The sequence below is a fragment of the Protopterus annectens genome, chromosome 13.part0 (genome assembly GCF_019279795.1).
Source record: "Protopterus annectens isolate FY-2018-M chromosome 13.part0, PAN1.0, whole genome shotgun sequence".
Classification (NCBI taxonomy): domain Eukaryota; kingdom Metazoa; phylum Chordata; order Ceratodontiformes; family Protopteridae; genus Protopterus; species Protopterus annectens.
Genome location: NC_056747.1, coordinates 881928009 through 881951482, shown reverse-complemented (window position 1 = coordinate 881951482; position 23474 = coordinate 881928009). Strand labels below are relative to the sequence as shown.

General features: G+C 42.8%; 1 protein-coding gene across 19 annotated transcripts in view; it reads right to left on the bottom strand.

The window, feature by feature from the left end:
* Positions 1 to 23474, bottom strand: part of MSI2 (musashi RNA binding protein 2) — a 2403248-nt gene that overhangs the window by 708251 nt on the left and 1671523 nt on the right. For all 19 annotated transcript variants that reach the window (XM_044054616.1, XM_044054614.1, XM_044054627.1 and 16 more), the window contains one exon: positions 22676 to 22758. In XM_044054616.1, the coding sequence (XP_043910551.1) occupies positions 22676 to 22758 (83 nt within the window). The remainder of the gene's footprint in view (positions 1 to 22675; positions 22759 to 23474) is intronic.

The window sequence follows — 23474 nt, the reverse complement described above, 5'->3', positions numbered from 1 at the left end:
CTCTGAGAAATCTCTGCATCATCCTGTCCATATCTGCCTTAGCCAAGCTCCTAGAGGATCTGGATGATGCAAAGGATGTAGGACTGGAATACTTCCTAGGGGGTTCGAACAGCTTCAATGGTACAGCTGGAGAAATAGGCTTCAATAGAAATTCTGGGGGCCGCCTCCTAGTTGTTGGATCTAAGGGTCTGCAATCAGAGTAGGAGGTGGATGGTATGGAATAACTGGTGATAGTTATCACTCCTGTCAGATACAAAGAGGGTTGTGGATCAGAGGAAGGGGGTACAGTCTTCAGATCTGAAGAAGTCAGATCCTGTTTTTCAGGAGGCTCTGATGAAACCCTTGACGACTTCTGTAATGCTGCAGAGCCATGATGAGATCTAGAGGGGGGTTTGAGCTCCAGGTGAAGAAGATTAAGAGGCTGGGAGTAAGCCCTTAAGTATGAATTTACTTTGCCAATCAGGGATGGCCCTGGGGTTAAAGAGGCAGATATCTCACAGGTGACTTCAGATGATCAGGCCCCAGGCAGTAAATGTACTTCTTGTAGGCATCCGAATTGGGGAATTTATGCCCACAAGAAGTACATCTCTTAAAACCGGAGGGCTTTTCAGACATGTCCACAACACCAAATAATGACTTTACCAGAAAACCAGAAAAACAACAGATTTTAAGAATTAAGAGCATAATACTTGCACGTTACCCATGAAAAATATCCTTAAACTAGCAAAACACTTTAAACACCTACAACACAAAAAAATCATATATATATATATATATATATATATATATATATATATATATATATAATAGAAATATAAGGGGTACTGAAAGGCACTTAAGGGACAAAAAGTAAGGTGAGAAATAGCACACCCTAATGCCAGCGACCTTCTAAATATCAAAGCGAGGGTAAAGGAAAGAAGAGAATAGCAATTATACTGGTTAAACTGAAAACATTATAAGGAATTATCCAAAGTTAATATAAGATTTATAGAAAAAAATTCACTGTCACTGCTCGAGACTGGTTCTGCATCTTGAGACGACAGAGTTAAACAAGATCTGAGGAGTTGGGATGGGACAGAGCATTATGAATAAGGGAGGAGCTCGAGTCAGATCCTAAGTCTTGTAAATGCGGACAAGTCAGATCCGAGGATCGTATCCTAGACCCATTCGTGAGGAAGAATGAAAAGGACAAGATCAGATACAGTGGACGACTGCATCTGTAACGCCTCAAGAATGCTCATACCTTCAAGAAGGGGCATTTAAGTCTCTCCCTCTAAACGGATGGGACAAAAGTAATCCAAGAGTGATACGGAGTGGACAACCAAGCAGTTCAAAAGGCTACAGTCCTAACAGGGGGCCAATTTACTTTGTCAAACATGCCTCTGGCAACTTTCCAAACTGAGCAATACCTAGGTTTTTTTTGCAATCAAGCATAAATATTCAGGGACAGCAAGTTTATTAGGATAAATCCATCCTGAGGGCTGGATCACCAAGTTCCTTTAAATTGACAGAAAAGAGAAAGCTTCAGTGTCAGTTGCACCAAAGAATTAAATCTTTCACCAATCAGAATCATAATTGACCGTCAATCAATTATAACATATAAATTGAGTGAATTATAACAAACACGCTTCTTCAAAACAGCACTTGACTGACAAGATGGGGGGGTAGAGCCAAAGTCACCTGCATGCAAGGCAAAACTCTCTGCATCCTCTTCTCTAAAATGTTCAGCTTCAGGGTTACAGGATAACGGGAAATGAATTATGTCCCAGATGGGACAAAAGTGTTTTCATCCCATCACATTTGACAAATTATGCACTATATGTTACTTAATAAAAATGAATGCAATCATTATAAAGATAGCACTGATAATACTATAGTATCAAAAACACATTTCTTTGCCATAGAAATAGTGATGAAGCCCTGACTACATCCCAGACAACCTATCTTTAAACAGTAGCACAGGAAGGGTGAAGAGCCAAGTTGTGTGTGGGTGTGGGTGTGCGTGTGTGTGTGTGGGGGGGAGTTAGTGGCTATTCCTGGCTTGTCCATCCTAAAGGTACAGAGGTAGTTCGTCCCACTGCTATGCTGATCCCACCAAGAGTACTGACGCAGAGCAGGTGGCATTGTACGCCAGGAGTGTCTGGTCATGTGTTTATGCATGTATGTGCCCTCCCAAACTGTGGATTTTACAGCCAGTACAGAGAAAGAGTTACGCTTGGAAGGGGACCCACGACTGTCAAGACAGCTCATTTTCTAAAACTTAACTCTCACGCCCAAGGGAAGGGGAGCAAATGGGATTATAATGCTCCCGCTCCAGTCAGGAAATGAACTGGCTTCAGGACTCTTGTCCGGCTCAGGAAAAGGACAGGCTTTGGTTTCACTGTGTAACTGAAACAAATGGGTTGACAGGCTACAGAAAAGGAAAGAGAGCACATCATGAGAGTTGACAAAAAAGTATTGATGAATGACAGTAATCAAGTTTCAGTAAATCAAAAGACCCGATGTTATTGCATTCATTTTTTTTGTTTTAAGTAAGCTTTGTAGCGATGGCCTCCAACATATCCCTTATGAGATATAAATGTGCCCTGATACTAGACATGTTATAGTTGAGTAAAGACAGATACAGGTTCCTTAAAAAAGGACTGCCTGATGTTGTTGAAGGTATCCCCAACCTTAAGAACATGAAATGTCTTCAGAAAATGGAAATCAGTGAACTGGGGAACCAAGAATGCAGTGTATCCCCCCTTGAATTCAAATAAATGAAACAGCCAGACAGTCCTGCAAACACTGATAAGCACATATGCCTTGCCAGTCTTATTGAGAGGCAAATTAGGCAATTACTTATGGCAGCAGCATTTGTAGAACTTAGGATTCCTCAGGGTGCCTTTATAAATATACTACAGCAGGGGGCCTGCTAAAGACATCAGTGTTCCAAAGGCTATCCCTGCACGAGATTAACAACAGGTAGTCGTTCACATGAGGGATCCCACACTAACCTTTGCTTCTCAAGGCTCTTGTCTCCTAACAATTAATTGGCAAAGACAGAGATGGTTCAGTGGTGAACTGTTTTGGTTTTGTCTCTAGTGCAATGACTCATGTTCAAGAATTCAGAGAATCAAATTAAAAGACGTTTCACACATAAAAGACAGTTCCTCACACTTGCAGAGAAGCCACAGGACAACACAGACCCCAGAGATCTTACTAAGCACTATTCTGCTATTACAGAAGAGCATGGAGTGTCATGACATGCTCTACCTCCCTTAAAGGGGCAAAATGACCAGATTGTACAATCCAGGGTCCCTCTGGGTACAGTCCATTGACCATTGCTATTTGTTGTTTATAATTTCCTTTACTGGAGTAAGATTGGAAGAATATTAGAGGTTTAATGGCCTGGTTCTAGTTAGTTTCAGCTATGCAATTAGGCATGGAGGAGTAGCTAGTTCTGCAAACTACTTGCTCCCTAAGGATGACAAAATTATAAAAGCCTGACTTAGTAGACTTGTAAATCTCGGGTTCTCTCTGCTTTAGTTATAACTACCGAAAAAAGATACAGGGTCTTCTGTGACAAAAACATTTCAGATCAGTTATGTGGCAGTTTGGTGAACTTATCTAAGACGAATTAAAGTTCCCACAGCAGTAAATAACTCCTGACTGGGGGCCACAGATAAGAGGAAATTCTTAAGGAAGACGTTTCTGACCTGCTGTGAAGTGAACAGACTTGGACAACTATGTGAAAGTTTGATTTTGCTGCATAGGTTACCTTAATGAAGGAATAGCTGACCAAGTTAGACAAATATCTGGGATTTGACCTTTGTCACACAAGGCAGGCAGATATCCCAGGGGTGCAGAAACAGGTGCTATCAAGGGTCTACATTCTGGTTCTGTGTTACCAGGGAGAAATATGTCCATTTGTCCTTGCATGTTTTCTACTGGAATTTTTTTTTTTTTTTTTTTTTTGTGAAAGCTAGAGGATGTCTACTCTTTTTGTGTATCACTGGGCATTGCTGGTTACATCTGAAATTTGAGGAGCCAGGCAAAGATAAATCATGGTTTTGAGATCTGGATGAGGTTTGCCAGAAGGGGTGAGATGGAAAATTGTTGAAAGATACGAGTGGCACTAGGCCATCAGGCAGGTAGCAGCAGCAACAGCCAACAAGCCTTGACAATGCTAACGGCTAACGTGGGACTGTGAGGATAACTTTGGATGAATAATGCTAGTACTTTCTGCATAAATTTGGCCTTTAGTTGTGTCCGTGGGAAGGAGTTCAGGAGACCCTAAGGATATGGCTATATCTGTACATCTGTTGCTGATTCATAAGAGGGACAGAGGAGTAAGAAGTACTGATGGCACTCCCAAAAGATTGTGCAGTAAAGAGGTTGCTTATTGACTGACCTCATGTGTAAAAGATATTGTTGGCTGCTTTCTGTTAAAGACCATTCATAAGGAAGATCAAGGTACCTGCTGTACCTCTTTGCCAGTGAGTTAGCTTCTCCTGGGATGCATACTACTGCCAGGAAGTAACTGTTCACCTCATCCCACTTCCAAAGAAATATGGCTTCTCTGCAAAGGAGAACGGGATACGTGTTTCCCCCATCTGCTAATGCACCACACTACTGCCATTTTGTCTGTATAGATTCTGATGGTCTTCTTTAGTAGACTGGCCTGAAAGGCCTTTAATGTGAGTCACACAATCCGTAGCCGGAAGACACAGATGTGGGTCTGTGGTTATGAAGGGGCCCATATGTCCTGCATGGTAAGTCACTGCTAAAGTCCCCTCCACCCCAGGTATGGTATATCTATGGCAATCATTCATTTGAGGCAGGTACCAGGAAGGGGCTGCCCACAACAATATTTTTCAGACAGAAGCCACCACGTGAGATGGGGCTTGCATGTTTTGGTAATACAGATGCTCTGGGACAGGAGCAGTTTGTGTCGATTCCATTGTACGCAAAGTGGAGGGTCCAAGATGGTGTCAGGTAGCTGCCAGCAAACAAATGTTTTTTTTTTTCATTTTGGATTATTCTGTTTCTGTTGGACAGAAGGCACTGCTACAACTTTTTAGTTTTCCATCACCTTGTGAAAAATACTTCAGAAGTACTGGTTCTGACAGGACTGTGTTGTCACTGAGTGTGATTAGTGAGAAATCTTACAATGCTTTGAGTTTGTATAGGGTCATTGCCATTGCCTTTTTTCTCATCTTGGGACTGCATTCTGACTTTACCAACATAGCTTTTACATCAGATTCATAGCATAACCTTGTTATCACTAAAAAGCAAATTATTCAGTGCTTACAGGCATTTGGATAGTGTTTCTAGTTCAGTAACATTTTGGGCAAGACTAAAGAACTCAGTCATTTGGTATACAAATTATTTTTATTTATGTTTTAGGGTTTTGTTCTATAAAGTAATGAGCTGTAACTAACATGTCATATTTAACAGTTTTAGGCCTGTGCTGGTGGCGCAGAGTGATGATACCCTGACTACAAGCCCAGGCAACCCGAGTTTGAGTAGCATTTCAAACACTTAATGATGAAGACAAAGGAGGATGGGTTTGCACCCATCCTAGGGAGGGTGGGTCAGCGGGTCTTGGATTCATTATGCCCACTGATCCACAAGATGACCCAGCCTCTGTTACTGAGTGGAAACTGGGCATGAGTGGAGGCCAGACCTCAGGCAGGCATGGGCAAGGCCATCCAGGTCAGAAACAGTAATCCTGGTCAGCTGCATGTGAAGGAGGAAGGAAGCTTCTGGCATAAGGAAACCAGGTGGTCTGTGGGTGACTCGAGTGCTCACATCACTACTAGGGCGGGATTGGGTTAATAAATAAATAATGCCATCACTGCCAAGATGGCAGCTGGACAACAGCACTCCTTGATGCCTCATACCCATGGGACCTGGCAGGATACCCCCTCCTCCACAGGGGATGAATGGTCTTAAGTCAGACTAGGAAGGGCTTGAATGTCAGCAGGCAGACAGTGAAGAAATACAGAAAAAATAATGTTTTAGCATATCATCATTTTATCTGTGTTTCACATTAAACTCTAATAAAAATGAACTTGTACTTAGAACCATAGTGACATTCTCAAGTGTAATCTAGCATGGGTCACTATAAAAACAGCTGGACTTGGAACTACAGTGACATTTTCAAGTGTAATCTAGCATGGGGCTCTATAAAAACAGCTGTACTTGGAACTACAGTGACATTCTCAAGTGTAATCTAGCATGGGGCACTATAAAAACAGCTGTACTTGGAAAGTACAGTTGTGTACACTTACCATAAATGTAGATGTTTGAGTGCATTCACTGTTGCAGTCATTACATTTGGGTAATCTGCTGGCAGGTTGCCCTTAGTCGGCCTGAATTCCAAAGTCTTGGGTCCTGTGTTGGTTGCTGTCTTCTCTTCCATGACGTCAGGTTGTCAGGGGTATAAAACATGCAGCCGACGCAATTTTCTTTAGTTTTTTTTGCCCCCAAAAAGACAGCAAAATTATATATATATATATATATATATATATATATATATATATATATATATATATATATATATCTACAAGCAACAATATAAACTTTACCTTCATCTACACGCAAATACACCACATAGGTTGTAGAAGACAAAAAAGGAAAGATAAACTTCAGAATGACGGGGATGGCGGGAGGGTAACCTGGACTGCAACAGTGAATACACTCGAACATCTACATTTATGGTAAGTGTACACAACTGTACTATGTTCTTCGCGTTTCACTGTTGCAGTCATTACATTTGGGTAGAATCCAAAAGCTATGGTTGGGGTGGCTGGAGCTAAACAGCATTAGGTGTGGCTATAAGGCCCTGCAGCACTGCAGTGGCAAAGCCTGCCCTGGACTTAAGAGTAGAGAGGCAAATGGTAATGCTTTGTAAAGGTGTGAACAGAACTCCAAGTAGCAGCCTCTAGAATGTCTTTGGTTGGTACTCCTCTGAGAAAGGCTGCTGAAGTAGCTGGAGCTCTGGTGGAATGAGACCTAATGCCCTTGGGCATAGGTTTACCATGGTGTAAGTAGCAGAAACGGATGCAGTGGCTTATCCACTTTGAAATTGTCTGCTTTGAAATAGCCTTTCCTTCTGATCCTGCAGCATATGACACTAGTAATTGTTCAGTTTTTCTTAGAGCATTTGTCCTGCTCAAGTAGAATCTTTGCTGTCTGTGTACATCCAAGGAATGCAGAATTCTCTCCCCTTGTTCTGCGGATTTGGATAAAAAGTTGGCAGATGAATTGTTTGGTTAACAGCCACACCGGAATCCACCTTAGGCATAAAAGTAGGATTTGTCCTCAGAGACACCCTGTCTGGGTAAAATATGATAAAAGGCTCTACAGCATGAGGGCCTGTAGCTCTGAAACTCTTCTTGCTGAAGTAATTGCTAGTAGCAGAGCCGTTTTCCATGATAAGAACTTTGGATCAGCGGAAGCAGCTTGTTCAAATGGAGGCAGGGTGAGCTTTTCCAACACATAATTGAGGTCCCATGCAGGTATTGGTGATCTTCTAGGAGGCCTTAAATTTTTGGCTCCTCTAAGATACTGCTTTAGTAAAGGATGAGAAAAGATTAGTGTCTCTGTATTGTAATGAGCCAAAATGGCAGAGGCATGGATTTTGATTGATGAGAAAGATAGGTCTTTGTCAAGCATCTCAATTAAGTATTGTAATATCTGAGGAATATTTGGTTTTGCTGTATCAGTTCCTTGTGCTTGATTCCAAGCACAGAATTTCTTCCATTTGTCAGCGTAAGATTTTCTAGTACTAGGCCTTCTGGCTTCCAAAATGACATCCATTACAGCTTTACTGAGAGGTGTTGTTTGTATGACTACATGATTAGCCATACTGCCAGGTTCACAGTCTGTAGTTGATTGTGCAGGATCTGATTGTTTTGCTGGGACAGTAGTTGTGGTCTTTGAGGCAAGGTCCAAGCTGGGTATTGAGACAAGTTCCTTAGGATTGGGTACCAGTATTGGCGGGGCCACTCCGGGGCAATTAATATCATCTTTGGCTTCTCTTGTCTGACTTTTAAGAGGACCTTGGGTAGAAGAGGCAGAGGAGGAAAGGTGTAAACTGATAGGGTTTTCCAACTGAAGGATAGGGCGTCCACTTTCCATGCTTGTCTGTGATAGGCCCTTGTGCAGAACCTTTTCAATTGATAATTTTGAGGAGAGGCAAATAGATCTATTTCTGGGCTCCCCCATTTCTCTGTTATCATGCATTTAGTTTCCGCTTGTGAGGATCCATAAGGTTTCTGCTTAAATCGTCTGCCTAAGAGTCTTTTGTTTTCCTGGCAGGAATTGAGCTTGAAGATGTATTTGGTAGGTCAAAGCTGTGTCCCTCAGTGCCATGGCTAATCTGCAAAGGGGGTATGAGTGTGTGCCCCCTTGCTTGTTTATATACCACATGACTGTGGTGTTGTCCGTCTTTATCAGTAATTGTCCTGGATGAAGTAAGTCCTTGAAGGCTGTTAGGGCATTTTGAACAGCTAGCATCTCTTTCTGGTTGATATGTAGATGCATTTTTTTTTTTGGTGTCCATAAGCCCTGAATGCATCTTCCTGCCATGTGGGCCCTCCAGGCATAATCTGATGCGTCTGTTGTTAAGGTTTGGCTGGCAGGGAGCAGAGTGAAAGGCAGCCCCATGTTTTGGTGACATGCCTTTGTCCACCATAGAAACTCCTGTTGCAGGCAGGGAATGAGAGGAATCATTGTTTCCAGACTGTGTGAATGTTGACTCCATAAACTTTTTAGGTACCATTGAAGTTTCCTCATATGCAGACTTGCATATGGAATTAGTAGGATGCAGGATGCCATGAAGCCCAGACCCTGCAGAATTTGTCTTGCAGAAGACTGGGTTTTTGTTGCCATCAGTTTGAAGTAAGCAGTCAGTTGCCTCTGCTTGTCTGGCGGGAGGTAAGCCATCTGGGCAGTTGTATCCAAGCTTGCACCCAGGAATGTTATCTTTTGAGGGGGTACCAGTTGTGATTTCTTTTCGTTTATTGTGTACCCTAGGCATGTTAGAAGCCTTTTCACAAACGCCAGGTGTCAAAGAAGAGTGTCCTTGTTCTCTGCTTGAATGAGACAGTTGTCCAAGTAAGGATAAATTTGTATACTTCTTTGTCTGCAAAATGCAATTACTGGTGCCAGGCACTTTGTAAAGACCCTGGGCACAGTAGATAAGCCAAATGGCAGTGCAGAGAATTGGTAATGCTTTAAGCCAGCCTTGAATCTGAGATATCTTCTGCACAACTGTCTTATTGGGACATGCAGGTATGCCTCTTTTAGGTCTAAAGTCACCAGCCGAGCATTCTTGCCCAGCATGGGCAGAAGCTGCTGCAAAGTCAGCATTTTGAATTTTGGAATGTCCAGGTATGTGTTCAAAATCAATAAATCCAGTATTGGCTGCCAGGCCTTGTCCTTTCTGGGTACCAAGAACAGTCTTGAGTAAAAACCTTGTCCTTTTTCCTCTTCTGGTACTGTCTGAATAGCCCTCATATCCATGAGGGACGTAACCTGTTTCTGTGCCTCTGCCCATTGATTTTTTGGCACATGTGGTCAACCATCTGCCATTGGCAGAGTGTGGAAATGGAATCTGTATCCCTGTGATACGATGTTTAGTACCCACTTGTCCTGGGTTATTAACTGCCAATTTTGAGAAAAAGTGCCAATTTTCCCCCTATGGGTGCTGCCAAAAGATAAGTGCTTGGTGTAGGCAGAAGGAAGTCATTGGGATTGCTTTCTGTAGGTTTGCGCTTTATCTCCTCCAGATTTGGAGGTGGAAGCACTCCATTGCTTTGACTAGTATGACTCTTGTGCCTGGTATCTGAACCCTTAGGGCGTCTGGATTTGCCCCTTTGAGCTCTGTCTGACACAGGAAAAGGCAAATTTTTTGTAGGCCAGTGTCTACTGAATCTTGGTGGCTGCACTTGTAGGAAGTCTTTGATAGTTTGCATAGACTTAGGTTTGTCTTCCATTTTCTTTAAAACCTCTTCTGCCTTAATACCAGACAGAGAATCATGCTGTAAAGGTGCATCTAGCAATTTAGCTTTAACATGATCAGGCAAATTTTGTTCCTTTAACCAGGCATGCCTCCTAATCACAGATCCAGAAACTGCGGCCCTGCAGAAGGCCTCTAAGGAATCAAAACCACATTGCAAAGTATGCTTTCCAACTTGTTCAGCTGCATGCAATAATTCCTGCAATTATTTATTTTCTGCACATTCTGAAATCAACATAATTTTCTTTTTCAGCAATCCCATAACATGTTGTTGGTACTTAAGCAAATGAAATTGACAGTTTAAGGCCCTGACTGCCAAGGTTGCAGATGTACAAACCTTTTTTCCCCATCTGTCTAGTGCCCTTGAAACTCTGTCAGAGGGGGTAGGACTTTTTGCTGTTGAGGCCTTAACTCCCTTTGGACCCTGTGAAATAGTTTCAGGATCAGCAGCAGAGCTTCTAAATAAAAATTTATGTGAGCCAGGGACCCTGTGATATCTGTCAGGCTTACCGGGAGCTGGAGGTAAGAAGTCAGGGCTCAAGCTTGACTCCGAAAATACATCATCCACAATGTCTAAAACAGGGGGAATGGCTAAAGGCTTGTGCTGAGGGGGGAGAAGAAGGAAATCGCTGAGCCTCTTTTTTGATTCTGAGAAGTCTTCACTCTCCCAGTGAAAATGCTCCCTCAAAGTATGCAAGGTTTCTCCAAATGAATAATCCTCAGGAGATGCAGATGGAATAGACTCCTCAGCATCAGAATCCTCATAGGGAGATGTAGATAACCCCTGATCAGAAGAGGAATCAGAAGAAATAGAAACCTGATCTGAAGATTCATAATCAGTGTCTTTCCTAGGCCTCTTATCTGGAGGGGGATGGGTACCCCTGATCAAGGTAATAAGGTCTTCAGCCATTTTGATCATTTGTTTTTTAGGCATAGCGGCCTGTGCACGTGGCTCATGCGTTGGTTTTTTAGTTTTAGAAGTTGCTTTTGTCTTTGGTTTTGCAGCTGTCGTCGGTTTGATATACAAATGTTGAGGTCTGAATACACCCTCAGAAGCTGGTGCCTGCTCAGCGGCTCCGGACCCATCCGAGGGAGATACATCTGTCGGTCTAATACCTTGAGTATCTTGTGGCATGCCGGACTCCACATGGGTGTCGGTAGAGGCCTGCGAGTCGAAGGTAGCGGGTATCAGGGGCTGCAAAAGCGCCTCACTGAGTACCAGTGAACCGGCGACTGGCTTAAGAGAAGCTTCGTCGGTTTTGGATCTCGACTGCCTTTCTCTGTCCTTTTCTTTGCATTTTTTATGTACTCTGGTAGTCGGATTGCTATCCGACGACATTTCTGGGTAGTTAAATCTATTTCCAAAATACTTTGATGCAAAAATATACCGACACTTAATAGTGCATTGGTTAAATCTAGCATAAAACCGACAGCCAGACAAGTTATCAGTGCCTAGACAAGGAATACAGTTGTTGTTGTATCTTTCGGCTTTTTCCGGTTAGGAGTCGCCACAGCGGAAGGAATACAGTATAAATGGAAATCCTTATGAGGTACTTGCTTCCCACAAGTAATACAATTATTAACTTTTTCTGACATTGGTAAAAAGCAAGAAAAAAGTTTCCCCAACGGGGTACTTAGCTTTAGTGAAGACTTCGGTTCTAAAACTCAAACTCGAATATTTCAGTAGTCGGCCGACCGGCACTTGCGAAATGCTTCTGCTTCGGGCACCGCGTGGCAAGAAAGACTAAAGAAAATGTCGTCGGCTGCATGTTTTATACCCCTGACGACCTGACGTCATGGAAGAGAAGACAGCAACCGACACAGGACCCAAGACGTTGGAATTCAGGCCAACTGAGGGCAACCTGCCAGAAGATTACCCAAATGTAATGACTGCAATAGTGAAACACGAAGAACATCTACAGTGACATTCTTAAATTTAAGCTAGCATAGGGCAGTATAAAAACGTTGTACTTGGAACCAGAGTGACATTCTCAAGTGCAACTAACATTGGGTACTCTAAAAACAGCTGCTGCCTTATGTCCCAAACATTTTTCTCCATTCATTTTGTTTTCCTGTTTGCCAATCATCAGTCTCTCATAACAGGTCTTGAGCCCATTCATTTCCACCATGAAGAGTGGTGAGTCTTGAATTTCCCATGGACAACAACAGCCAAAAGGAAGGAGAAGCCATCCAGGCAAGCAATGAAATTGTTTGCAACCTAGAACACATCTTCATTCTTCAGCCCACCCGCAGGTACTGGAACATCCTTGTCCCAGCAGCCTGAGGACCTGGTTTCACGTTCCCAGAGCAGCCAACAACATTTCAGGGTAGAGCCTAATTGTTCTCAGGTAGAACTAGCCAATACCCCCAACCCAACAGTCTATACCACTCTTCATGGCAGGACTCTGGGAAGTTTTAATGGCCCAGCTTCACCTCTGGTGGTTGATATGCTCACTCCTGCACATCTGTAATATTTTCCACCTCTGCATGCTCACTTCTGAGCATGTGCAGTGAAGGATGCTATCACTAGCTTGGCGATATAAATTCACACACCTATTCTGGTGCTGTGTACCTGATACATCCACGCCTCTAGATGTCAGTAACACAGTGATGAACTGCCAGAATGGATAAGCTTGTGTTGGCCACTTATTCTCACCCTTCTTCACTGGCTCTTTCAGAGGATACTCAGGGTTTTATCCCTCTATGCCAGCCCCAGAACTCTAAAGCAGGATTCACTGTGGGTTGAGGAGAAGCATGAAGGTCTCAGAGGAGTGTCTGAAGCATATGCAGTGTCTCTGTTGAAAACATAGCTCTGCAAATCATGCTGTCCAAAGTATAACCTATGAAAGTAAAGCATGGGGGGGGTTGTAAATGAGAGACTGCCATACAGATTGCAAAACTCAGAGAATGAAACAATCTGATCTAAGATGGCATCTCTGTCTTCAGTAAGCAATAACAGGAACTTGCCATTTTGTGAATGGGTTTGGTGCAGTGGAGAGCCCTAAGGGTAAAACAGGGAACTGATGATGTAAGCCAAACACAGTGAATCTTAAGAAATGCCTAAAATGTTTGGCAATAGGAATGTAATGTGACAGCTGCCCTTTTTATCCAGCTTTACTGTGAATGCTAGAGGAAGGAATCAGAGGTACAAGAAACTGAAGTTATAACATCTTGAACTTTGAGATCATGTCAAAAAGTTTAGATAAAGATCCAGCACTGGTCTCCAGGATTTATTTGGTTTTGGAACTGAAAAATTCCTGAATAATAACCTTTGCTTAAGAAACTGACAGGCACTGGTTCTTTGACCCTGACACAGCATGTAGTGCAGAACGGGAGGAAAGAGAGACATCTGGTTACCTGCATTAGATGGAATCTTCCAGAAAGGTAGGAGGGATTCCTACTGCCAAGCGTACCACCACTGGATTACATTTAGAACCCAACTGCCTGAAACAATGATGTCAAAACAGAACATGAAGATTCAGAGACATAGAAAGATTGCCAGTATGGCAGGGTGGGTGGGAGATGAACAGTCACAGAGTCACACTGAGTTGAACTGTCCTTGATTTTAGAGGCCTTTCCTTAAGTATTTCAGCTGCAGAAGGGCCAAAGAGAGTTTCTTTATCTAAGGGTGAATTTATCAGCAGCATCATAAGCACATTTTAAAATATCCTTTGTAAGCTACTCCTGTGGAGCAGAGGGATAAAGCCCTGACTATAGCCCAGGCAACCCAGGTTCGATTACTGGTTCGGGTAACTGATGAAGTAGTAGGGAGGGATGGGTGTGCCTTTCCTGGGGAGGGAGCAGTGTTAGTGACATGGGCTTCTCCTGCGATGATCTCCGGAGGAAAGTGGGAATGTCGATGGTAGGAGGAATAGTCCAAAGAGGAGGCAGGGAGTTAACCTGGCTGAGTTGCCATGGAGGCAGGAAGCTACACCTCAAGATCCCTATTGCACATGCACCCCTCAGATGCAACCACGTTGCTGCTAGGGAGGGGGGGGTAGGGAATACAAGACCACCTCGTGTACATATGTGGAGACAGCTGGGCCTCTATGACACCCTTAGGATCCACGACCATCACCATAAATACCACAGAAAGTTTGGAGGAGTAAAGAGATTAGCTGGTAGACCCAGCGTGAATGTGGGGCACTGGGTAGCCAGGCCAGTAAAAATGACAGAGTGATAAAATATGACTTGCCATCTGTGGAACAGCTGTCACGTAAGCATTTAATGAATTCTTTACCTTAAAAGAAGAAGGGTTGACTATTAACTTCTGAATATTCTTGAGAGTTAAAAGCAACAGTTTTAACATATCAGCTTTACAGTTTAAAATCCTGAAAGTTGGAAGTATTGAAAGTATAAATCTTCTGTCCCAAATTTTCCACTGCTTTCCCATGGTGATAACAGTAATCTGTTTTGCAGAAGCAGATTTAGATAAAGTAATATTTGCTGGGCCTGCCTTACGATTAGAAAAAGGCACTTGCGTGTCTGGGGCACCTTGTATGACCTGTCAGACCTCTTGGTAACAGGAGACTGACAAGCAGGTAAGCTGGAAGAAGAAAGAAAAACACTCTCTAAACCAGGTAATATAGAAGAAATAGGTTCACCTTGTGGCACCTACAACTGAAAAAGAAACAAAAACAAACAAGAACTGGAAAAGCTAGACTAAAGACATTGCAAGCAGGAAGACCAGAATCCCAATAAGGCACAAACCAGACTCATTATGAAGAGAAACTTGGAAATGAATAAAAGTGATAAGGTCCACAGTAACAAACAAGATATGGTTATTAAGATCAGTGTTAAAAAAGCCCAACGATGTTATGAGGAAAATACACTAAAAAATATGAGAGATAACAAGAAGGCTTTTGAAATACATTAGGAAAAATAAAGACAAATGTGACTATTTCATAAAAAAAGAAAAAGAAAACCAAACCTTTGCATGAAAACATGCAGTTTTAAAAATCACAATTTACGTATGCTAAACCTGATTGAGGAGGAAGGTGACCCGGTGGTAACAAAAAATGATATTAAGAACACCTTAGGCAGTTTAGCCTATGATGAGATCTCTCATCTGGACAAAGTAAAACAAGGACTTAAAACTCCTGAAAGAGATTCTGGCCAAACTTCTACCTCAAACCTAGAAGGCCAGTTATAAATGACAGTAGTGATGCCACTAGGCTGGAAGGTGGCCATCATCAGGGCTAAAGTTACACAAAGGTCAGTCATTACATGCAGTCAGCTCTTCTATAATAACGTTACTGGTGAAGCTGAAATACACACAGATGTCATGTTTAGTGTCGGTTCCTCAGCCTTTGATATACCATAACTACTGACTGGTAAACTTCTTAAGCTGTTTTTTTTTAAGGCCATTGACAAATGTGGTAACATGACAGGAAAATGCCAATTAGCTGTGTTTTTCCTATAGTAAATCCAAAATCACTAAACTTGAGAAGATATAAAGAAAATGTACTAAATTGGTTACAGATTTGAAAACCTTAATTTATGATGAGAGTCTTATTAGGATGAGGCTTATTTAATGTCAGAAGGCAAACAAAGATGTGGAAATCTACAAGTACATAAGTCAATGTAGAATCCATTTTATGGGAGTGCCTTGGTTTAAGGAATAATAGGCGGCTTGAGGAAATTAAACTAATACAAGCCTTTAAGAAAAGTAAACAAATTACTACCTGTTTTTAGAAAGAGGGGTGGCAGACTTTAATATCTACACATAAACCTGAAACATTAAGCCTAGCACTGAACGGTTACATGAAAATACCTTTATAAGGTTTGACAAGCTGTTAGAGTGATGAGCCAGGCCTAAACTTGTGCTGTATTATACTGCACTGAAATCCAATGTTCAGGGACAACAGTAGCTCAACAAACACAGGGTCAAGAATTAAAAAAAAAAAAAAAAAATATGTGACTATTAAGTCTATTACAGCAAATGCTTGTATCAACAGCATGAACGTGTGTGTGTACACGTGCACATGCATGCACACACCCATAACACACACTATCATGTCTGTTAACCAAGCAGTAGCTTTTACTAAAACAGTGCACTATTACTCTATCACTTTAGGAAGACAAGTTTTTTCTGCCAGTCATGTGTGTTCCCTGTGTAATCAAGTTATGAACTGTGTAAACTCAAGAAGACCCTAAGGCACAAAAAAGTACAGTTGTGTACACTTACCACAAATATAGATGTTCAAGTGTATTCACTGTTGCAGTCATCACACTTGGGTTATCCTGCCAGGGGTAGCCCTCAGTCGGCCCAAATACCAGACACTTAGTATTTCTGCATCAGTTGCTGTCGCTTCAAGAAGTTATGGTGGAAAAACAACACCAGTAAAAAGTAAATACCAATAGCCCAGTAAGGAGTGAGGAAGAGAGGAAGGAAGAGAGAGAGAGAGAGAGACACACACACAAGGGAGCTGGAGGGTAGGAAACCAGGACTGCAACAGTGAATACACTCGAACATCTACATTTATGGTAAGTGTACACAACTGTACTATGTTCTTTGTGTTTCACTGTTGCAGTCATCACACTTGGGTTGATTCCCAAAGCTGAAGAATGGGTGGAGGCAGTCAAGAAGAGTTGGGGCTGGCTAGTATGCCCTGCAGGGCTGCTGTTGCAAAGCCCACCCTGGATTTGGAAAAGATAGGCAAGTGGTAATGCTTGATGAAGGTATGAACATGTCCCTGGTAGGAACTTCTCTGAGAAAGGCTGTAGAGGTTGAATTTGCTCTAGTGGAATGCGTTCTGACCCCCTGAGGGGGTGGTTTCCCATGATGTTTGTAACAGAAATGGATACAGTGTGCTATCCATTTGGAGATGGTTTGTTTTGATATGGCCTTGCCTTCTGCCCCTGGTGCAAAGCTGACTATTAACTGGTCAGATTTCCTAAAGGGCTTAGTCCTATCAAGGTAGAATCTGAGCTGTCTGTTGCACATCTAAGCAGTGCAGGATTCTTTTCCCCTTATTTTGAGGATTAGGGAAAAAAGGTGGGCAAATGGATAGACTTGGTTGAGAGCCACACTGGACACCACTTTAGGCATGAACGTTGGGTTGGTCCTGAGTGAGACCCTGTCAGCATGAAAAATAATGAAGGGTTCCGCAGCCATAAGTGCTTGTAGCTCAGACACTCTTCTAGCTGAAGTGATGGCCAGAAGCAAGGCTGTTTTCCAAGAGAGAAATTTTAACTCTGCTGATGCTGCAGGCTAAAAGGGGGGTAGCATGAGCTTTTTCAACACAAAGTTAAGGTCCCAAGCAGGGGTGGGGGCTCTTCTTGGTGGCTTTAAGTTGTTAGCCCCTCTCAGGAACTGCTTGGTGGGAGAAGAGAGGTGGTTCTGTGCTGAATGAGCAGAGATGGCAGAGGCATTGATCTTAAAGGAAGCGAAGGACAGGCCTCTGTGAAGTAGGTCTGCTAGGTAATCCAGGATAAGAGATAAGGAGGGCTGTGCTGTATTCGCTCCTTTAGTGTGAATCCAGGAACAATATCTTTTCCACTTGTAAGCATAGGATTTCCTTGTACTGGGTTGTCTGGCTTCACATATGACATCCAGTACTTGCTTGCTTGCTTAGGCTGGCTACTGGAGGAGAATTCAAGGAATAAGCCAGGTTGCAAGGTTCAGGGTTTGCAAATGTGGATGCAAAAACTGTCCCTCCTGCTGTGTCAGGAGAGTTGGGATCTGGGGATGGTGCCATGGGGGCACTGGTGACAGACTGTGCAGTAGTGGGTAGCAGTGTCGGCATGGCCAGTCTGGGGCAATCAGGATTGCTCTTGGTCTTTCCTCCCTTATCTTGAGTAATACTCTTGTACGAAGAGGCAGAGGAGGAAATGCATAGATTGAGAGGTTTGCCCACTGGAAGGATAGGGCATCCACTTCCAGGCCTTGCTGTGAGGTACCCTGGTGCAGAATTTGCTGAGCTGGTGGTTGTAGGAGGAGGCAAATAGATCCACCTCCGGGGTACTCCATTTCTGGGTCACAAGACTGAAGGTGTTGTGATTTAATTGCCACTCATGAGGGTCTAGGAGATTTCTGCTTAAGTTGTCTGCCAGAGAATTTTGGTTGCCTGGCAGGAATTGAGCTTGCAGGTGAATATGCATGGCTAAGGCCGTGTTCCACAGGGCCATGGCTAGCCTGGATAGTGGATAAGGGTGGGTTCCTCCCTGCTTGTTGATGTGCCACATCACTGTGGTATTGTCAGTTTTGATTAGTAGGGGCCCCGGTAAGAGTAGGGATCTGAAAGCTGTCAGAATGTGCATCTCTTTTTGGTTGATGCGCAGATGAATTTGATTTGGGCTCCAGTGGTCCTGAATGCACCTGCCGTCCAGATGTGTACCCCAGGCATAGTCTGATGCATCTGTGGTTAGGGACTGGGTGGTGTGGGGTTGTGTAAAGGGAAGCCCCTTGTTGTGGCTGCATGCTGCTGCCCACCAAACGGGTGTGGGTTTATGTAAAGGGAAGCCCCTTGTTGTGGCTGCATGCTGCTGCCCACCAAAAGGCCTCTTTCCTTAGACAAAGTGTTATAGGAATGATAGTTTCCAGGTACTGAGAATGTTGGCACCGAAGACTTTTTAAGTACCACTGAAGTTTCCTCATATGCAGTCTGGCATACGGAATTAGTAGAATACAGGAGGCTATGAACCCTAGAGCCTGCAGGATTTCCCTTGCGGATAGCCAGATTCTGGTGGCCATTTGAGCAAAGTAGCCTGTCAAATAGGCTTGTTTTTCTGGAGTAAGAAATGCCACCTGGGTTGCTGTGTCCAAGCTTGCTCCCAGGAATACAATCTTTTGACTGGGGTCTAGTTTGGATTTCTTTTCGTTAATAGTGTACCTCAGGGAGTATAGAAAGTCCTTTACAATTGTTAGATGCTGCAACAGCTTTCCCTGACTGTCCGCCTGAATCAGGTAATCGTCCAAGTAAGGGTAAATTTGAATATTTCTCTGTATGCAGTAGGCAATGGCTGGAGCCAGGCATTTTGTGAAAACTCTAAGAGCAGTGGATAAGCCAAAGGGAAGTGCAGAGAACTGATCATGCATAAATCCTGCCTTGAAACAGATATTTCCTGCAGGAGTCCCTGACTGGGATGTGCAAATAGACCTCCTTTAGGTCTAGGGTGGCTAACCAGGCATCTTTGGACAGCATTGGGAGAAGCTGCTGTAGGGTGAGCATTTTGAATTTTGGTACCACCAGGAAGGTGTTTAGAATGGATAGATCTAAGATTGGGCACCATGTGCCCTCTTTTCTGGGTACCAAGAAAAGTCTGGAATAAAAACCTTGGCCTATCTGTTCTGCAGGAACAGGCTGAATTGCTCTTACGGAGAGCAGGGACTGAACCAGGTTTTGTGCCTCTGCCCACTGGTTTGGAGGAAGGTCTGGGAACCCTTTTGGGGGTGGCAGCATGTGGAAATAAAATCTGTACCCCTGGGATACTATGTTGAGGACCCATCGATCGTTGGTGATGGAGGCACAGTTTTTTGCATGGTGGGCAAGTTTTCCTCCAATGGGCACGAGCAATTGGGTAGAGGTGAGTAGTGGAATTGAGAAGTCATTGTGAATTCTTTCCGTAAGCGGGTGGCTTAGCACTCCCTGCTTTAGAAGTGGAGGTACTCCACTGCTTAGATCTCTGCAAACCGTGAGACTGTAATCTGGGGGGGGGAGGGTCTGTTTCTCCTGGGTCTAGTTTGAGTTGGCCTTGAGGGGGCTGGAAAGGGCAATGTTTTGAGGGGCAATGCCTACTGAATCTTGGAGGTTGCACTTGCAAAAAACCTTTGACTGTCTGCACAGACTTAGCCTTTTCTTCCATCTTTTTTAAAACCTCTTCTGCTTTGATGCCAAACAGATTGTCTTTGTGCAAAAGAGTGTCCAAAAATTTTGATTTGACATGGTCTGGAAAGGTCTGCTCCTTAAGCCAGGCATGCCTTCTAAGTACAGAACCTGTGACTGCTGCCCTGCAAGATGCTTCTAGGGTGTTAAACCCACATTGCAGGGTATGCTTGCTGACTTGGCTTGCAGAACGCATAAGCTCCTGTAATTCTTTATTTTCTGCACAGTCAGAAAAGGTAGATAATTTTTGCTTATTAAGTTCCATAGTATGTTGCTAGTATTTCAGCATGTGGAACTGACAATTCAATGCTCTAATGGCGAGAGTTGCAGAGGTGTATACTTTTTTGCCCCATCTAAGGCTTGGGAATCCCTGTCCGAGGGGGTGGGATTCTTAGCTGTAGTTGTTTTTATTCCTTTAGATCCTTGGGAGATGACCTCTGGGCCAGCAGTAGGATTTTTGAAGAGAAATTTGTGAGAGTCAGGGACTCTGTAGTACTTATCCGGTTTACTTGGAGCAGCGGGTAAAGTACTAGGAGTTAGGCTGGATTCCATAAAGACATCATCCACAACATCCAGAACAGGAGGGATAGCTAAGGGTCTGTGCTGTGGTAAATCTAAAAATTCCCTGAGTCTCTTTTTGGACTGAGGATAATCCTGGCATTCCCAATGGAAATGCTCTCTCAAAGTATGTAAGGTTTCACTTAAAAAAAAATCCTCTGGAGGGGAGGCAGATGGGATGGATTCCTCTGCATCTGAATCCTCATAGGCAGATAAAGGCATGTCTTCATATTCAGAAAACTCAGAGTTATCAGACTCCTGGTCAGATAAAGCTGATGGAGACAGGTCTCTCTTTCTTTTAGCAGGGGAAGGCTGACTTCCCCTAATCAGCATGATCAGGCCTTCTGCCATTTTAAGCATCTGAGACTGCGGCAAGGAAGCGGTCGTTTGAGTTTGGGTCATCGTTTTTTAGGCGTAGCTCGTACTCTTGGCCTTAGAAATTCAGTAGTTTTAGAAAGAACTGAAGACGCGAAAGAAGTCAGTTTAAGTCAAAAATCGGTAGTGCGAAGAAGTTCCTCAGAAGCTGGTGCCTGCACAGTGGCTACGGACCCATCCAAGGTAGAGACATATGCAGGTTCCGTAGTCAAAGAAGAGTCTCGTGGCATACCGGACTCCGAATGGGTCTCGGAAGCGGCCTGCAAATCCATCGAAACGGGCATCAGGGGCTGTGAAAATGCCTCACTGAGTACCGGCGAACTGGAGACTAGCTTAACGGAAGCGTCGTCGACAGTTTTGGACCTGTGCGGTCTGTCTCTGTCTTTATCCTTACATTTTTTCAGAAGATCGGTAGTCGGATGGCTTACCGAAGTCATTTCAGAATATGGAGATAGAAAATGTTAGTATTTAGCTACAATAAGGGCCCAACGACAAATAGTTCGGGCATTGAACTAGGCACAAAACCGACAGCAAGAAACGTCATGGTCTGGGCCTAAACAGATGACGCAGTAAGAATGGAAATCTCATGTGGCATTTGCTTTCCACAGGCGAGACAATTGTTAACTTTTTCTGACATCAGTTAGAGCAAGAAAAAAGGATCCACAACATGGTACTTAGCTTTTGAAGACTTCAGGATGATACAATATCGGAATGAAAACTCAAGTAGCGGCCGACCTGCACTCGTGCGAACTGCTTCTGCTTTGGGCTCCTCAGCAAGAAAGACTGATGTAATGGAGTCGGCTGTCTGTTTTTTTTACCTCTGACGTCAGTCTTGAAGCGACAGCAACAGACGCAGAAATACTAAGCCTCTGGTATTCGGGCTGACTGAGGGCTGCCCCTGGCAGGACAACCCAAGTGTGATGACTGCAACAGTGAAACACGAAGAACATCAACTAATGTAAGGTAAAACAAGATGGTCTGAGGCAAGATGGTGTGTGTACAGATGTTATAGATTCACCAGTGAAATCCCAAACTCAGCTCAGTGCTGCAAATATCACACACTCCTTTCTAAAGGCTATCTATGCATTTAGTCAGCTACAACACATGCTATCTCACGCATTACACATAATATAGTCCTAAATTAAATACTACCACTTCTAATTTATGGTGGTGCCTTCTTAGGTGAATTTAATGGCGTCTCATACATGCTAACTATGAGGAAAAGGATTGTGCTTAATTTATGTGTAGAATATTTTTCCGTGATTCTGCTCATGACATTATTCTTGTTCATAACTAAAATATGCGAACTGAAGAAAAGATGTGAACCTTCAAGCAGTGAAAGGGTGGACAGGATATTTGCTCATTCTGTGAACAAAGGCTTATTCTTCTGACCACAGACAACACACAAAGGTATTCAAAAATACTGCCAGAAGTGTGCCCTGTTCACATGCATTATCATTTTATTATCCTTAGGGAAAGAATTAGCAAATCAAAGACCGAGTCAGGCTGCTAGCATATGCTGCTCAGAAGACAACTTTGATCTTATCTGCTTTAAAAGCCCCATTATTGAATTTAAAAGTCTGCGAACACACATCAGACCAATATGAGAAGGCTAAACCTGCATTTAAGAGCAGATGTAACAGTCGCTTTGACAGGAAGAGTAGAATGTTTTAAAAAAAAAAAACAGTTGGCTATCAAGTAGTCTTTCCAGGTGCTATCAAAAATGGCACTTCCATGGTCAGGAAGCCAAAATGTACTGCTTAATACTATTACATTTCCCATCCATCCTCTACAACAAGGGAATAATTCGACAATGTGCACAACTAAACAACTCCGCTCCCACCACAGGTTAGTCATTGCGTATTAAGGAAATGATTCATTTAGCCATTTGGGAAAACAGACTTACCATTTTATTGTTAATTTCATGGAAATGAATTTCACAGACTTTTTCCACCACATCCTCATTTTCAAAAGTTACAAAGCCAAACCCTAAGAAAAGGAACATTAAAATTAATCATTTGTAGGTTTTTAAAATGTGATTTTTAAATCTACTTTTCTGTCTATGAAATTAACATGTGCTCAATTCAGTGAGTCAATCAGTATATGCATGTCTAGGATTTAAAAAATACATTGTAAAAAGTTGAAAGTTGGTATTTTGTGTAAAAAAAAAAAAAAACAGAAAAAACAATTGTCTCTGGCAAATGGTTTATTCAAGGGATTAAAACATGTAATAAAATGACTCACTACATGTAAAAAAATAAACGTATTCTCCTTCTAAAACAGCACAAATACGTTCCTTCACCAAGTCACTGCAGCAGTGCATCCCAAATACTTGCAGATTCTAGCAGTAAATAAAGACAGAAAGACTGGTAATGATGTCAAAGAAACCTAATTTAGCCATTTTAATTTAAGAGAGAAATACATTTCTCTAATAGCCAAAACCTTACTTGGGCTTATGCTATACACTGTGAATTGTACCACATTTCCATGAAAATGCTTCTTCCCTGAATTTCACCTGAGCCACTTTGTATACTCAGCGTCTTACACACACACACACACACACACACACACACACACACTAAATATAGCTTTATTTTACATGATCAGTGGACAAGATCAAACAGCTAAATGTGAAGTCATAAATATCAAACAGCACAACATTGAATACATATAAGTGAAGAAAAAAAAAAAGACTTTTTAAAATT